The sequence below is a fragment of the Bos mutus genome, chromosome 14 (genome assembly GCF_027580195.1).
Source record: "Bos mutus isolate GX-2022 chromosome 14, NWIPB_WYAK_1.1, whole genome shotgun sequence".
NCBI lineage: Eukaryota > Metazoa > Chordata > Mammalia > Artiodactyla > Bovidae > Bos > Bos mutus.
The window spans coordinates 51,092,428-51,109,684 of record NC_091630.1 but is presented as its reverse complement, the minus strand read 5'-3'; the positions used below and the strand labels follow the sequence as shown (position 1 = coordinate 51,109,684).

At 36.0% G+C, this 17,257-nt stretch overlaps 1 protein-coding gene across 6 annotated transcripts in view; it reads left to right on the top strand.

Moving 5' to 3' along the window:
• SGK3 (serum/glucocorticoid regulated kinase family member 3) overlaps nucleotides 1-17,257 on the top strand; it is a 112,350-nt gene that overhangs the window by 78,285 nt on the left and 16,808 nt on the right. For all 6 annotated transcript variants that reach the window (XM_070382313.1, XM_070382315.1, XM_070382311.1 and 3 more), the window contains 4 exons: nucleotides 959-1,034; nucleotides 6,566-6,653; nucleotides 9,975-10,024; nucleotides 12,492-12,549. In XM_070382313.1, the coding sequence (XP_070238414.1) occupies nucleotides 959-1,034; nucleotides 6,566-6,653; nucleotides 9,975-10,024; nucleotides 12,492-12,549 (272 nt within the window). The remainder of the gene's footprint in view (nucleotides 1-958; nucleotides 1,035-6,565; nucleotides 6,654-9,974; nucleotides 10,025-12,491; nucleotides 12,550-17,257) is intronic.

The window sequence follows — 17,257 nt, the reverse complement described above, 5'->3', positions numbered from 1 at the left end:
CTTTGCAAAGTTAAAATTTCACTTTGAATTGAAGGATCTTTCTGTAGAGTACACACAGAGTTAGATATACTTTTTTATATTCTGAATAGTTTAATATCAAACCTTTTTGCTGATTGGATCTTGGAGTCAATATATAAATTACTTTTGGGGTACTTTTATAAAAAGAAGGATATCTTTACCACTGAAAAATAAAATTACAAAAGAACAAAAACAATGTAAGTTAGATAAGGATTGGCATATGAAATTTAGAGATGACAAATGCTAAAATGTGTAATCATTTGTTTGTTATTTTATTTATTCATTTGCAAACATCAGTTAAGTATGTTCCAAGACACTGTGTTAAGGGCTAATGTTAAAAATACATTTAAAGGCATGACCCTTGTCTTCAGTGACTTACATAGAAAACACTTTTATTTCTCAGTTTTAACCTCTGAAGAGAAATAGGTTTATACAAGATAAAAACCTATTTTTAGCAGCAGAGTTTTCATAATAATTAACCAGTTAATCATCATTCCCACTTGCAAGGATTTCAGTATTAACTGATTACGCTTGTTTTTGCTTTTTGTTTGTGTGTATTTCAGTTAGTATGACTTTTCAGCCATCAGTGTCATAGTGCTAATTCTTATCCATTACCTGAAAGTATACAAGGAGCTGGACAAAGCAAACTGGTGACTCCAGGTTTTGTAGTGAGTCTGTTTAGAACCTAAAATAGGCATTTTTGTGGGGGAGAATTTTCTTCAGCAAAATATGTTACCTGCTTTATTTTAATGTTATAATCATATTTATAGATTAAAATATATTTGTTAAATATTCCTTATTTTATATCAAGAAGTATGAATTAAGAAATAACTTCTAAATCAAAATTCATTCTCTTGTGTTGGTCTATTCTTATATAACTGTATTGATGATAATTACAGTCTGATGTAAATAATCCTAATAGTATTATCTCTCTTAACAGATTTTATTAAACAGAGAAGAGCAGGACTGAATGAATTCATTCAGAACTTAGTTAGGCATCCAGAGCTTTACAACCAGTAAGTAATTGTCATTGTGTTCTGAGGATACACTGAAACCCAGCCTCAGATCTGTGGAATGTTACTTTGTGCTGTATATTCTTGTGGAATCTTCCTCAAGCATTTTTCCCCTGGTGTTTTTAATCCTCTAAGAATTTTCCACCTTTTTCCTCCATCAACTCAAGGTCCTAGTTTCTTTCTTTCTTCCTACTGTACTTGTACTTGTTTTATAGATTTAACTTGAAAAGACTTTGCACAGTTAAAACATTTTGCTGATTATTTGATGCTATATTTATTCGTGCACTGAGAAAGCATTTCCTCATGTACCTCTGTGTGGGAATAAAAGGAGAAATGAGTGTTACCCTTACCTTCCAGAGGCATTGGCTCCCATGCTTTTAACAGACTTTTCAGAGTCACAACAACGCGAGGACTGTATTTTTTCATTGTTCCCCTTGTAACAGTGATTACTATTTTATAGTTCTTTACAGTTTATAGAGGATTTCTATCTTCTGAGCAGATGCTCTGACCTCCTTTTTAACCTAATTTACTAAATTAGTAAAATACTTGAGCTGGACCTCCTCTCACCAAGGTCTTCAGCCCAGTGCTCTGGGTTTCCTTTCCCCTGATGCTCACAGATAAGATGAGGGTCCGGGGAAGGTCAGCCCCTGCTGTAGCTCTGAGATTGGCCTCTGCAGGGAGGAGCAGGTGGCGGAGGGGCACAAAACTCGGTAGGATCCTTAAATTCAGGGTTCTTATGTGTCTTGTGTGTTCCTCAGCAAAGAACCTTTTATCACTTGGCTCTTTGTATAATTATTTTTTGAACATTATGCCTTTTCCCTCAGACAAATTCTGTGTTATCGTCAGCTTAGATCATCTACCCTTCTAAATAAAAACAAAATAAAAGTTAGTTTTTATTTTTTAACTTGTATTTATTTATTTATGGCTCTACTGGGTCTTCGTTGCTGCAGGGGCTTTTCTCTAGTTGTGGAGAGTGAGGGCTCTAGTTGTGGTGTGCGGGCTTCTCGTGGCAGTGGCTTTTCTTGTTGCGGATCACGGGCACTGGGGCACACAGACTTTGGTAGCTAGGCTCCCAGGTCTAAGAGCACAGGCTCAGTAGTGTGGTGAGTGGGCTTAGTTGCTCCGTGTTGTTGTGGGATGTTCCTCAATCAGGGATCGAACCCATGTCTCCTACATTGGCAGGCAGATTCTTCCCCACTGAACCACCTGGGAAGCCCTACCTTTCTAATGTTTAATTATTATTATATACACTTGAGATTACTTCAAATTGACATATTTCTGACTTGTTTGAAATTCATATGCTAAGAGCTTAAATTTGTCTCCTTTGACAGAACTTCACATGGAGTCAGTATAGAATAGATGGTGGTGATGTTCATTATTTCTGCTGGTATTTTGAATGCTGTTGCTCAGAACTTCTGACAGTGTATATTAAATTTGAAGTATTCATTTTGGATCTTGAACTATGGTATCATAAAGATGTTACATTTGGTATTGAAATTTAACTGAAACCAACTTGGTTATTTCAGTTTAGCATTATACTATAAAATACACAATTCTTAATTATACAGCCCAGTAGACTTTTTCATATATATACACCTCTTCCATTTAAAGTAGAGGACTTTTCCAGCACCCCCAGATTAAATAGCCAAGAGATTTTCTTTTAATTTTCAATTTAAGGTTTAACGGATGTTTTCTTTTTAATCCAATGTGACATTTCACGTTTTCTGGATCTCCTCTGTTAATGGAACTTTGTTAGTTTCCACACTCTCCATTTGAACATCAAACTGTTTATAAAAATAGGTTTAAGAAAACAGAAAGAGAAGCCAATCAGCGAATGTATCTTGAACACCTACTACATGCCTATTCTTATTATGTGTGGAAAAAGCACTTCAAAAGTAGCTTTCCGTTAGTAGAGAAAAGGTTATTTTTAAGATAACGCCTATTAAAATGGAATTTTAAAACTCAAATAAAATATTATTATTTCTCTGACGTGTGGATAGGAAAGGGTTTTCTGAGCATATTGGGAGTGAGTGATATGTTACAAAGGAAAACATTGATAAATTTGATTACTAAAACCTTTTGACCTCCAAAAATTACAAGTGAAATTTAAAACCAAAAATATAAAAAGTTTCCTGTGAATAAAGGACATTAGATAAATATACTTACTAAAAGAGCTCATGCAGATAATACACACTTAAGAACCACCCCCCAAATAGACAGAGCACATTAACAGATGCAAATGGCTGATTAATTACTAGAGAAACGGAATATTTCCTTATCTATTTAAAAAATGCAAATGAACAAAATATTTTAGCTTTATTGCAGTATAACACAAATAGAAAAGAGCACAAATTGTGACTGTACAGCTTAATGAATTATGAGAAAGTGAATATATCTGAGTATCACCCCCTCCAGGCCAAGGAATAGAACATTATTAGCACCCCAATATTGAATATGGTTCCTTGTACTATGCAATAGGTTCTTGTTTTTTATCTTTTTTATATATAGCAGTGTGTATATTGGAGAAAGAAATGGCAACCCACTCCAGTGTTTTTGCCTGGAGAATCCCAGGGACGGGGGAGCCTGGTGGGCTGCCGTCTATGGGGTCGCACAGAGTCAGACACGAGTAAAGCGACTTAGCAGCAGCAGTAGTGTGTGTATATTAATCCTAAACAGTATGGAGGTTTCCTTTACAAACTAAAAGGAGTTACTTCATGATCTGAAGTCCCACTCCTGGGCATATATCTGGAGACTACTCTAATTCAAAAAGATATATGCACCCCAGTGTTCACAGCAGTACTATATACGGTAGCCAAGACATGGAAGCAGCCTGAATGTCCGTGAACAGCCAAATGGATAAAGAAGATGTGATATATATGTGTGTGTGTATGTATATATATAATAGAATATTACTCATCCATAAAAAGCGAAATAATGCTACATGGATGGACCTAAAGATTATCATATTAAGTGAAATAAGTCGGACAAAGAAAGACAAATACAGTATGATAGAATTTATATGTGAAATCTGAAATAATGATACAAATGAAATGATGGCAAAATAGAAATAGACAAAGAAAACAAACTGATGGTTACCAGAGAGGATAGCAACAGGGTGGGGAGCAGGGGGAAGATAAATTAGCATTTGGGGATTAATATATCTCAACTTTTTAAAAGAAAAAAAAAAGAACAATTTAAGAGGAGATACCCAGATGTAGAGATTTAACCGTTCCTCAGGATCGTCATCGGAGAAGGCAGTGGCACCGCACTCCAGTACTCTTGCCTGGAAAATCCCATGGATGGAGGAGCCTGGTGGGCTGCAGTCCATGGGGTCGCTAGGAGTCGGACACGACTGAGCGACTTCACTTTCACTTTTCACTTTCATGCATTGGAGAAGGAAATGGCAACCCACTCCAGTATTCTTGCCTGGAGAATCCCAGGGACGGGGAAGCCTCGTGGGCTGCTGTCTCTGGGGTCGCACAGAGTCAGACATGACTGAAGCGACTTAGCAGCAGCAGCAGGATCGTCATTAATCTGTGCAGTCTTATTTCCTCTTTATGGGCTTCCCTGGTAGCTCAGTTGGAAAAGAATCTGCCTACAGTGCAGGAGACCCCAGTTCTATTCCTGGGTCAGGGAAATCCGCTGGAAAAGGGATAGGCTACCCACTCCAGTATTTCTGGATTTCCCTGGTAGCTCAGCTGGTAAAGAATCCACCTGCAGTGTGGGAGACCTGGGTTCCATCCCTGGGTTGGGAAGATCCCCTGGAGACGGAAAAGGCTACCCACTCCAGTATTCTGGCCTGGAGAATTCCATGGACTGATAGTCCACGGGGTTGCAAAGAGTCGGACACAACTGAGTGACTTTCACTTTCTTTCCTCTTTCTATCCATTTGTTCATACCCACTGTTGATGCCCACTTCAGCAGGTTTGTTATAAGTCTTTGGGTATATGTTGATTGACTGTTGCTTTGTGTCTGAGTGTTTAATGTGTACACGTAATGGTGCTTTGCTGTGGTTCCTTGTTTCTGACTGCTGGCTGGTCAGTCTTCTTTGCAGTCAGTTACTGTAGCCTGCTTACTCATTTCCCTAGTGGTGGATGGCTGTTCTGCTTCTGATTCACAGCTATAGAGAGTATAACAATGAGTCTCCTAGTTACATGTCTTTCACTGAACTTGTACATAATTTTTTTCTGTAGTTTATCCTTAAAACTGAAATTTCTGGCCCCAGGGAAAATGTATACTCAGTTTAACCAAATATTGCCAAAGTGCTTTTCAGAAAAGTTGCCTCATTTTACATTCTTGTGAGCAGTACGTGAGAGTGTTCCTTTCCCTTCATCCCTGCCAACTTGGGGTTTTATGTATCTTTCTAGATTTTTCTGGTTAGTGGACATAAAATGACTTCTCACTGTTGTTTTGTTTTTTCCTGATAATTAGTGAAGTTGGCCATCTTCCTAAATTTCATTACCATTTGGATTTTTCTCTTGTGTGAACCTTTGCCCATTTGTTTATTGGACTCCCTGTTTTTTAAAATTAATTTTCTGGATCATAAGGCAGTTCTATTTCCAGTTTTTTAAGGAATCTCCACACTGTTCTCCATAGTGGCTGTACTAGTTTGCATTCCCACCAACAATGTAAGAGGGTTCCCTTTTCTCTACACCCTCTCCAGCATTTATTACTTGTAGACTTTTGGATCGCAGCCATTCTGACTGGTGTGAAATGGTACCTCATAGTGGTTTTGACTGAGGAAACCAGAAGGGAAAGAGACACGTGTACCCCAATGTTCATCGCAGCACTGTTTATAATAGCCAGGACATGGAAGCAACCTAGATGTCCATCAGCAGATGAATGGATAAGAAAGCTATGGTACATATACACAATGGAGTATTACTCAGCCATTAAAAAGAATACATTTGAATCAGTCCTAATGAGGTGGATGAAACTGGAGCCTATTATACAGAGTGAAGTAAGCCAGAAGGAAAAACACCAATACAGTATACTAACGCATATATATGGAATTTAGAAAGATGCTAACAATAATCCTGTGTACGAGACAGCAAAAGAGACACTGATGTATAGAACAGTCTTTTGGACTCTGTGGGAGAGGGAGAGGGTGGGAAGATTTGGGAGAATGGCATTGAAACATGTAAAATATCATATATGAAACGAGATGCCAGTCCAGGTTCGATGCACGATACTGGATGCTTGGGGCTAGTGCACTGGGACGACCCAGAGGAATGGTATGGGGAGGGAGGAGGGAGGAGGGTTCAGGATGGGGAACACGGGTATACCTGTGGTGGATTCATTTTGATATTTGGCAAAACTGATACAATTATGTAAAGTTTAAAAATAAAATTCAAAATTCAAAAAATAAAATAAAATAAAATAATTAATTTGCTTATTATAATACAGTAATGATTATTATTGGATTTTGTTTGCCTTTCTTACTATAAATGCTACAATGCTGACTTTTGTTTTCATGTTAAAAGAGAGAAAAGGTGTAGAAATGCAGTCATAATAAAGTTAATTTTTGTTTTTAGTCCAGATGTCAGAGCATTCCTTCAAATGGACAGTCCAAAACATCAGTCAGATCCATCTGAGGATGAGGATGAAAGAAGTACTCAGAAGGTAGTAAGAGGAATTGTATTTTTTAACAGAAAAAAAAAAATACCATTACCCAAAGATGAAATTATTGGCAACCTTAGGAGCCACATTTACTTAAAATAATTTCCTCCATTGTAGATTTTTTGCTGTGTAGAAAACATAAAAACAAATGTGTATACTTCTAACTGATCACTATTTCTTGTAAAATTGATAAAATGAGTACTTTTTATAACAAAAAGTAATGTAAATTAAAGATTTGAAAATAGTAAGTTAGAAATATCCCTATTATCAACAACCCAACCTATTTTTATTATTTCAGTGATTTTCTTTCTAATATATGAAAGATTTCTTAATATATGAATTTTTTAATTACCTGATTTTAATTGTACAACATATACAGTTTTGTGTTCTGCTCTGTTAACTTTACATCATACTTTTTGATCATCATGTATCTTCATCAAGATCATTGTAACTTGAAATGGTGAATTTTGACCAGCAGAAGAGGGCTTTTCAACCAGAACACTACATACCTCTTTCTCTGCTTTGTCAGGTTTTGATACGTAGAGCAGTCAATTATACATGTGCTGGTTGGCATTGACTAAGTTTTATTGCTGTAGGTATATGCACATAATTAATATGTATTCTGAATAAAGAATAGATATTCTTATTTTTTTAATGAATTGTGATATAGTAAGTTTGTGCTTTCTTAGGAAGACATTTTCAACATATACTTTAAAAGGTTATATTAGAAAGGTAAATTACCATAATTTAACTCAGGATTATTATGTAGCAGTTAAAAGTACATTATTAAAAAAGTATAATTGCAAGTGTTTATAAATATGATAATACCTTTATAATTGATTCATACTATTGGGAAATACATACATGAAAATGAGAGATGTACAGTTTTGTCTTTATAATATTTTAATTTTGTCATGGTGCTGTTTTTCTAATTTAAAAGGTAATGTCATTACCCACAGATAAAATCTTCATTTGAAAAATAGACATGACTACTAGAAAGTAGTTCTGATTCTCTAAGAGGGCCCTCAGTTAAGAGAAAAGGTTTAACTCTTTCCATTTGTGACAGGGTTGCTCCTAGGACAATGTAAAAGGATATTTTAATTTCATATATGCGCAGTTGGTCAAAAGAGAAATAACCAGCTGGGAAAACATAGTAAATAAACATAAGAAGGAAAAATATCTGTGTTAAAAAAAAGCTCATACAAATGAATTTTCGAAAAGAATGATATTTAAGACTGTAGTAGATTAAAGGAACAGGACCATGAAGAAATAACTCTTGGTAAACAAATATATGGGAAAATGTTCAACCTTGATGCCAGTAGCAAATAAAAGTTTTAAATGACAGGTTTTTTTCCTCTACCAAATTAACAAAAATGTCAAGAAACTGAAATGCACCAGGACTAATAAGGGTAAGGTAAGATGGGCATCCTTGGGCCTTACTGGCGTTATCATTTTATGCAGCTGTTGGAAAGCAATTTGGCAAAGTGTATCAAACATGAAAATAATTCATGTCACTTAGGAGTTGATGTAAATGAAACAACCCTTCTCACAGAAAAAAGCAAAGATGTTCACTTTAGTATGATTTATAATGAAAAGTTAGAATCAGTTTGAACATTCATCAAATAGTGATTGTCCCTATATATTGTACATTTAAAAAATATTTCTAAGGATGATATTATTTTGACATACCATTAAATGAAATCAGGTATAAAACTTCTCATGCAAATTTACACAGTGTGAGCACGGTCAGTTTTTAGAAGTTAATGCAAAAACTATATGGAGGTGCTAGAAGTATTTGTAATCAAATTACTTGTTAGTATGGATTTTTAAAGATTTTTAATAGTTTACTACTATTCAAAAAATATTTTAAGGAGTGAAATTTATGTAACCATGATTTTTTTTGTTAATCATGTTGAGCGTGTGTAGGTGTAGGTCATGTGAAGAATATCTTGCACTGCTGTAGGAAAATGCTTTTTGAAGAAGGAACCAGACTAAGAGAAATTGCTGGGTTCTGGCTCCTGTTCTGGCTCTGTTGACTTTAGATCCAGATTTTGTTTCTTGTTTCATCCATAAAATCTGGAACTTGGACTAGGATCTTTTGCTGTTTTAAAATACCAATAGAAAGAACCTCTCCAAAAAAAAAAAAAAAAATCCTTGCTTCATCTTCTACTTGTAAATATTTATTTTTTATTTTTTAATTAAAATTCATAGGAAATGTATCAGTTTGGTGCCAACATTGTTACTTTATAAGAAGCATATACTTTAGACCCTTTGCCCTTAATTTAAAAAAATAACTTGTTTTCTAGAAATTGTAAGTTGCAAATGAATTTAAGTGGGAATATATATGACATATGTCTCTAATAAGAAATTTGCTTAAAATTGTTGATTCTGATTAAAGAGAATGTTTTTAAAAACTTATTTTATATAATCTTATATGATGTATAATTGTACAAGGCTCTGGTAAATGTGCATATTTGAGACATCTCTGATTTAATTCTTTGAATATATTAAGAATTTCATAGTTTTTTGAAGCAGAATTCACTTCCATTTGGCTTTTGTGAAAAGTGCTCACTGTAAAAGGATCACTAGTTTAATCTTTTGGGATTTTGAGTTAAATTTCTAGCTAATTATTAGTGAGCTAGAATTTTATTAGTTAAATTGCTTTATGGTATGCTATATTAATAGGTGAGTAAAGATTTGCTTCTAAGTTAATAGGAGAGATTAAATGTACTTTGCTACTGTTATAATAAGAGAAGCCTATCTAAAAATTAGGTACTATCATAATACTGAAATTAGGGAGAAAAGCATTCTTGGTTTTATGTGCTTGCTTTAGAAGTAAATTTACCTCCTCCCAAATTAAAACTTTAATCCAGCATTTGCAGTTATAATCATCACATTATCATTTCTTATCTTTAATAATAGCTTATTAAAATATATGAAAATTTAAAAACAAAAGCTATTTTAACCAGTCTTTTAATGTAAAAAAAAAATACCTCTTAAATTGTTATTTCAGTGCCCGCCTCTTCTAAGGAGCTTTCTGCAGTTTACTTCATTCATTTGCCATCTTTGAGCTTGATTTCTGCCTTACCTTTTCCCTTACAACTTCTCTTGAAATTTATCATTAAAATGATTGTTTATGTTGATTGTGTATCTTTCCAAGACTGTATGCATTTATGGAGAATTAAAGCTTTAGGTTTAACATGGCAAATATCTGTGATATAGTTATGTGTATTTTACTTCAGAAATATCCATTGACTGATAACCTTTGAAACTTTAGTAAGAATGTTAAATTCTTCTTTTTTTTTTTTTTTTCCGTCCCAACAGCTACTCTCTACCTCACAGAACATCAACCTGGGACCATCTGGAAATCCTCAGTAGGTTTAATTTGTTTCAACAGTCTAAATGGATTTGAGGAAGATCCTTTTTTGTAAATGTGCAGATGTACATAATTATACCAGTTTAACTGGAAGCCTGTGAAACAGAACTGTGGTTACAGTGACTGTTGTACTGTCATACACTTTTCTGATTCACTGCTCTAGCTTCTCTTTGTTATAGTAGAGCTCTGAGGAGTTTTTAATCCACAGATTGTTGATTGGGTTCTGCTGTTTTGCCATCGTCACTTTCCTGGTGTGTGGGTGTGTATGTGTGTGTGTAAGATGAGTAGACCATATTTCCCCGAGGAACAGAAGTCCTGGGAGGCACTTGGGAAGTACTCTGGCAAAAACATCTGTGCAGGCCTAATTGATATTCTCCTGCTACCCAATGTCATCAGTACAGCCCTGGTTGTTAGCCAGCTTGGTCCAGAGGAGACTTGATGGAAATCAGCATATGAAAAGCTATTAAACTTTTTTTTTTTTTCCAATTTCTCCCATAGTCCCATATTTATTTGAACCCAGGGGAAACATTTTGGAGAACACCAGGAGTGGCAAATGTAGGCTTCACTTTAAGGTTCCACTCCAACAGTTCATTGGGATATGGAGGAGTCCAAGGCCACTTCTGGCTCTGAGGAGGAGGGCCCTGACAGATGAGTGATGACTGCTGTGGGTTACAAGAAGAGTGTAGTGTGGCTCTCCTCATAATTATCCTTCCAGGCTTACCAGATTAATTCTAAAGAATACTGTCTTAGGCCAGCATACTGTACTGCTTCTCTCACCCTTTTGGTTCACTTAGAGAATGAGTATGAAGTGAAGTGAAAGTCGCTCAGTCGTATCCGACTCTGTGACCCCACAGACTGTACAGTCCATGGAATTCTTCAGGCCAGGATACTGGAGTAGCCGTTCCCTCCTCCAGGGGATCTTTCCAACCCAGGGATCGAACCCAGGTCTTCTGCATGCAGGTGGATTCTTTACCAGCTGAGCCACCACGGAAGCCCAGTGAGTATAGACAGAAGAAATGATAAAGGAGACTAAAGAAAGAATAATTAGTAAGGTAGGAAACCAGCAATGTGGTATTATAAAAGCAGATGAAGACAGGGAATAAATAACTGTTGACGTTGCTGATAGGGTGGGTTAGATGACGATTGAGAATGGATCGTTGAATTTAATGTCACGGGTGACTTCTATGAGCAGTTTCAGTCGTATGGTGGATACAAGAGAGTTTGTCAGGCAGCACAAAATGGAAATATGCTTCCAGTTAGGGTTTGTCACCAACAATTAACAATAGGACTTTGGCTGTGGCCTCGGTGTGTTTACTGTGTTTGAAGGATTTGCATGTTTTTTCACTATTACATTTGTTCAAAAAATTATTTCAGTATTTCAGCATATCATTAGAGAACAAAATAGTTCAAAGAGCAAGTTCTAGAAGAAGAAAAACACCTAAGCTTAGTTAAGTATTTATCTCCATAATCCTGACCGGTTATTATTTAACCCAGACCTGGTATTACTGTCATGTTTGTATTGACTTTGTTTTGGTAATTAATTGAAGGACATTTAAAATGTGAATGGAGTCATTTCACTCTCCCTAGTCCAATTTAGGAATTCATCCTCCGTTAAAGAAAACAGCTCTTCTGGCTACTTAAGTTCAACTTTGTGCAGCCATCTGTTTTTGCCTACATACAGCCAATGCTGCTTTTAACCTGAGGTTAAGATAAAAATCAAAAGGCTGTCATAGTATTCTTCCTGCCTTCTCGATTCCTGGCTTTTCTGCATTACCATCTATTAGAATAAGTAGAGCGTCCTTTTATTTTTAACATGCAGGTAGTGTGTATGCAGAACACTGGTGAGTTTTCCTCCATCAGAAAATTTTCTTAGGGACTTCACCAGGTATTCCTACTAGTAACTTTGTTTTCATAATAATTTCCAGACTACTTAGTCCTTGAAATATATCACTGATTTATCTAGTCATTCAGTTTCCTTATTAACAATATTGTGAGGTTTATGGTTAATAAAAGTGATTTGCTACATTGAGTTCAAAATGACAGATCTTGTATAGACAGACCTTTTTCTCCCAAAAAGTCTATTACTGAAGCCCTTCTTAAGCCAAACTTAACAAAGCTTAAAGAAAATGACAAAATCTCTTATCTAACCAGAAAGTAGGTATTATTACTATTCATTATTACCCACTCCAGTATTCTTGCCTGGAAAGTTCCATGGACAGAGGAGCCTGGAAGGCTACACTCCATGGGGTCACAAAGAGACGGACATGCCTGAGTGACTATCACTCATTCACTCATTACCTTTTTTATAGTAAAAATGAGATCCTACCAGTGTAAAGGCTGGAGTTCTCATGCTGAAGTGTACCCAGATTTACTTATTAAGGAGTGAAGTATTAAAAACTATTGAAAAGTTAACATCCTATCAGTTTTCTTGGAGACTAATTCTTGTCATTTTTCATTTATTTCAGTGCTAAACCAACAGACTTTGATTTCTTAAAAGTTATTGGAAAAGGCAGCTTTGGCAAGGTAAGAGTCTTTTTATTTTTTCTTCAGTAAATTAATACTTTAAAAATGCATGCTTTTTAAAAATTAATTGTAGAGTCCCCCTGCCAATGCAGAAGACACAGGTTCAATCTATGGGTCAGGAAGATCCTCTGGAGTAGGAAATGACAACCCACAACCCACTCCAGTACCCTTGCCTGGAAAATTCCATGGACAGAGTAGCCTGCTGGGCTGTCGTCCATGGGATCACACAGAGTCAGATGTGACTAAGCACACACACACACAGTGATTTACAATGTTGTATTAGTTTCTGCTGTACAGCAAAGTGAATCTAGATAGATGGAGATTCTGTTTCCATATAGGTCATTACAGAATACTGAATAGAGTTCCCTGTGCTATACAGTAGGTTCTTACTATCTATTTTTTATACAGTAGTGTATTTATGTCAATCACAATCTCCCAATTTATCTTCTCCCGCCCTTTCCACACTGATAACCATAAATTTGTTTTCTGTATCTGTGACTGTTTCTCTTTTGTAGATAAGTTCATTTGTACCAGTTTTTTAGATTCCACATAAAAGTGATACCATACAATATTTGTTTTTCTCTCTTTGACTTACTTCACTCAGTATAACAATCTCTAGGTCTCTCCATGTTGCTGCAAATGGGATTATTCCATTCTTTTTTATGGCTAAGTATTATTTCATTGTGTATTTGTACCACATCTTCTTTATTCATTCCTCCATCAATGGGATGGACATTTAATTTGCTCCTGTGTCCTGGCTATTGCAGATAGGGTTGTAATGAACATTAGGTGCATGCATTCTCTTGAATTCTAGTTTTCTTTGGGATATATGCTCAGGAATGGGATTTCTGGGTTATATGGTAGCTCTATTTTCAGTTTTTAAGCAGTTTCCATACTGATCTCCATAGTGGCTGTACCAGTTTATAGGGGAATGCATGATTTATATATGGGATACCATGGCGATTTTTGGTATGCAGGATATAGAATTAAGATGCTTTCTCTACCTTCAAAGAACTGACAGAATAATTCAAGATACAAGGCATCTACTCAGATTCTAACCTAAAATTTATTTGTTCGATGAGTATTTTGTTGAGCACCTCGGTGCTAAGCACTGTTCTGCTCCGTGTTAGATAGTGTTGAACAAAAATGACATACTTTGTACCTTTGTGATGCCTACATCCTATTGAGGGAAATAGTCAATTAAAAATATGCGGTCAAGTAAATAATTACATGTAGTAATGGAGCTGTACAGGGGATGAAGATTAGAGTGAAGAGACAGGAGAGTAGGCAGTCGGGGGGAAGCCCCTACTTAGGTGAGTTAGTCAAGGATAGCTTTATGCATATATATACACACACATACATATTTTGGCTACACTGACACATGGGGGCTTCTTTAGTTGCAGGCATGGGCTTAGTTGCTCCACGGCACGTGGGATCTTAGTTCCCCAAACTGGGGATTGAACCCGCATCCTCTGCATTGGAAGGTGGATTCTTAACCATTGGGCCACCAGGGAAGTCCCTAAGGATGACTTCTTTGAAGAGGTATTATTTAAGTTGAGGCCATAAAGACATCAGTGAGCAGCTGTGTTAACAGCAGTTGGAGAAGGAAAGGGAAGTTTGAGACCCCTGTCCCTCTTCGTGCAGTGAATATTGAGTGAATCACGAAAGTTGACAGTGTGCCACAGCAAGAAGAATCCCTAAAGCCAGAAGCATCATAGATGGAAGTTGTCAGAATCATCAAATGTATTTAAGTTCCTTTTTTGCATTATACTTCAATCTGTAGTAAAAATAAATATGTATGTGTTTAATTATAGTGTACTATATTCATAGCTTCCAGTATCTAGATCTGGTTTGTTTTCTGAGTTCCCTAGAGACCAGAAACTGTGACCATAAAATTAAACCCGTGTGTGTTCATTAATTCAGCAAATATATGTTTGCCACCTGCTACACGCTGGGCATTGTGCTAAAATAAGCTATAGAAAAGTAGAAGTGCATCTTGCTGTCAAAATGCTCACAGTCTGTTGGAACGTTAGAGATAGTCTACTGTTAAAGACAGAGAGCATTATCTTTCAGAAAGCTCACGTTTGGACCTAGAGTCAAATAGATCTATCTAGTGTATATAATGTGAGGCATAGGGTCACACTTCACTTTTTTCTTCATGAATGTCAGCTGGTCCTACACAGTTCATTGAAAAGATTTTTCTTTCCCTCCCACTCTGCAGGGTAACCTCCATCATGTATCCAGTGTCCATATATGTGTTGGATCTGTTTCTAGATTTTGTTTTATACTTGTTTCTAGATTTTATATTTTGTTTCATTAACTGATTTGTCTATCCTTGGACCAGTACCACATTGTCTTAAAAATGAAGGTTGATATTCAACAGAACATCTCACCTTGCTCCTCTTCAAGAGACTCTTCTTAGCCCTTTGTGTATCAGTCTTAGGTTTTAGAATTAGCATGTTAAGTTCCCCAAGATTCTTTTGGATTTTGATCAATTGCTTTGAATCTGTAGATCAATTTGGAAAGAATTGTCATCTTACCAGTATTGAGTCTTCCAGTCCATGATCATGGCATATCCCTTTGTTAATTTAATTCATCTTAAGCTTTTGTTGGTAGTGTTTTGTGGCATTATGTATTTGATTTTTATGTATCTTTAATTGAGTGTATTCCTTTGTGTTTCATTTTTTATGCGGTGAGAACTGGTGTTAAACCTGGAAGCTGAATATACGCATTACCTGTGACACACTGGTTCTCCTCTAAGCTGTGTAGCCACCAGTAATGTTGCACATACTCACTAGGAAAGGCGTGTCCCAGAATATTCATAAGCTTCATTGTTCATCATCTAAATGTCACTGAAAGAGTGGATAAATTGTGGTATGTCTATGGAATGCAGTACTCTGCACAGTAATGAAATATGAAAGCAGTGCTATTGGTTTGGCCAAAAAGTTCATTTGGGTTTCCTGTAGTATTGTATGGAAAAACCCGAATGCACTTCTTGGCCAATCCAATACATATCACAATGTGAACATGTTATATAGAGTGAAAGAAGTCAGGCAGGCATAACATTATCTATGTGATTCCAATATATAAAATTCATAGACAAAACTCACCTGTTTTACTGCAAGTGAAAATAGTAGTCATCTTTGAGGAAGAAAGGATGAATCATTTCTGGCATAGGGCAAATGGGAGGCCTCAGGCTGCTCACAGTGTTTGGGTTTTTTGACCTGAAAGTGATTACACAGTGTGTCCGTTTTGTAATAATTTATTGAGCTGTAATGTTTGTGAGTTTTTCTACATGCATATTATGTTTAATAAAAGCTTTAAATTTAGCAAAATGCTTAGACACCAGCAAAGTACAATAAAACAAAAGCAGAGTACACAAAAGAAAAAAAAGCAAGCAGAAATGTAGATTCACAATGAAGGTGAAAAATAGAAAAATATGTATGACAAACTAAAATAAATAATGGGAATCTCATATTCTAAGCTTTTCTGCAAATGGTGGTCTTGGTTCCACTTTCCATTTGCCCATCTGTTTCTTAACTGTCTATTCTCCACATCTACTAATCTGCTGAAAAAAATGCCTGCCATCAAGGTACTTCCTTAGTTGCCACATTCTTTGAATTACTTTCTCAGAACAAACTTGAAGATGAACCAATCAGAGTAGAGAAGGGAAGGTCAGGTGAGTGGGAGCTGTCAAGAAAAGAAAAAACAATGTAAGAAAGAAGGAACATTCAATGGAGTCAAGTATTGTAGAGAGCAAAAGCCTGAGAAATGAGAGAGATGCCAGCAGTTGAACTGAGGAAATGTATACCCTGAAGGTATTCTTGACTTTGTTTTTATGAGTAAGAAACATCTTAATCAATAGACTTTATTTTTCAGAACCATTTTAGATTTACCAAAAAAAAAAAACTGAGTAGAGAGAAAATTCAGGGGGACTTCTCTGATGGTTGAGTACCTAAGACTCCAAGCTCCTAATGCATGGGGCCTGGTTTTGATTCTTGATCAGGAAACTAGATCCCATATGCTGGAACTAAAAATCCTACATGCCATGAGAAAGACCCAGCACAGTCAAATAAAATAAATATTTTTAAAATTTTTTAAAAAAGAAAGTTCAGAGAATTTCCAAACCACCAGTTTGCTCTATTTAGTAACATTTTACATCAGTATGGTACATTTGTTCCAAGCAATGGACCAATATTGATCCATAATTATGGACTCAAGCCCATCATTTATTCAGATTTCCTTAGTTTTTACCCAGTGTCCTGTTTTTTTGTCCCATCCAGGACATTAAGTTATCATGTCTCCTTAGGACTTTTCTTGTGTTTGAGGGCCTTGATGGTTTTGAGAAGCACTGGTTAAGTGTATTGTAAGACATCTGTCTGTTGTTGGAGTTTGGTGTTTTTCTCAAGACCAGACTGATTACAGATATAAGCGAGGAAGACCACAGATATACTGAAAAGTAAGGCCCAGCATTGTCACCAGTGGCAGATCATCTCAAGACGTTTTGAAATGGATCAGCTGATAGTTACCCAACTTGTAGGGTGTCTTGAATCCCTTAAAATTTATTTCTAAAACTTTGGAGTATGTCTGCCTTTTTTCTGGGGCAAGATCTTCTAAGTTTCTTCACATCCATGATGTCTGTGTGCACTGCAGCCCATTATAGAATCTCAGCTACATACGGTGTTTGTTTCTCTGAGTGCTTCTAAAT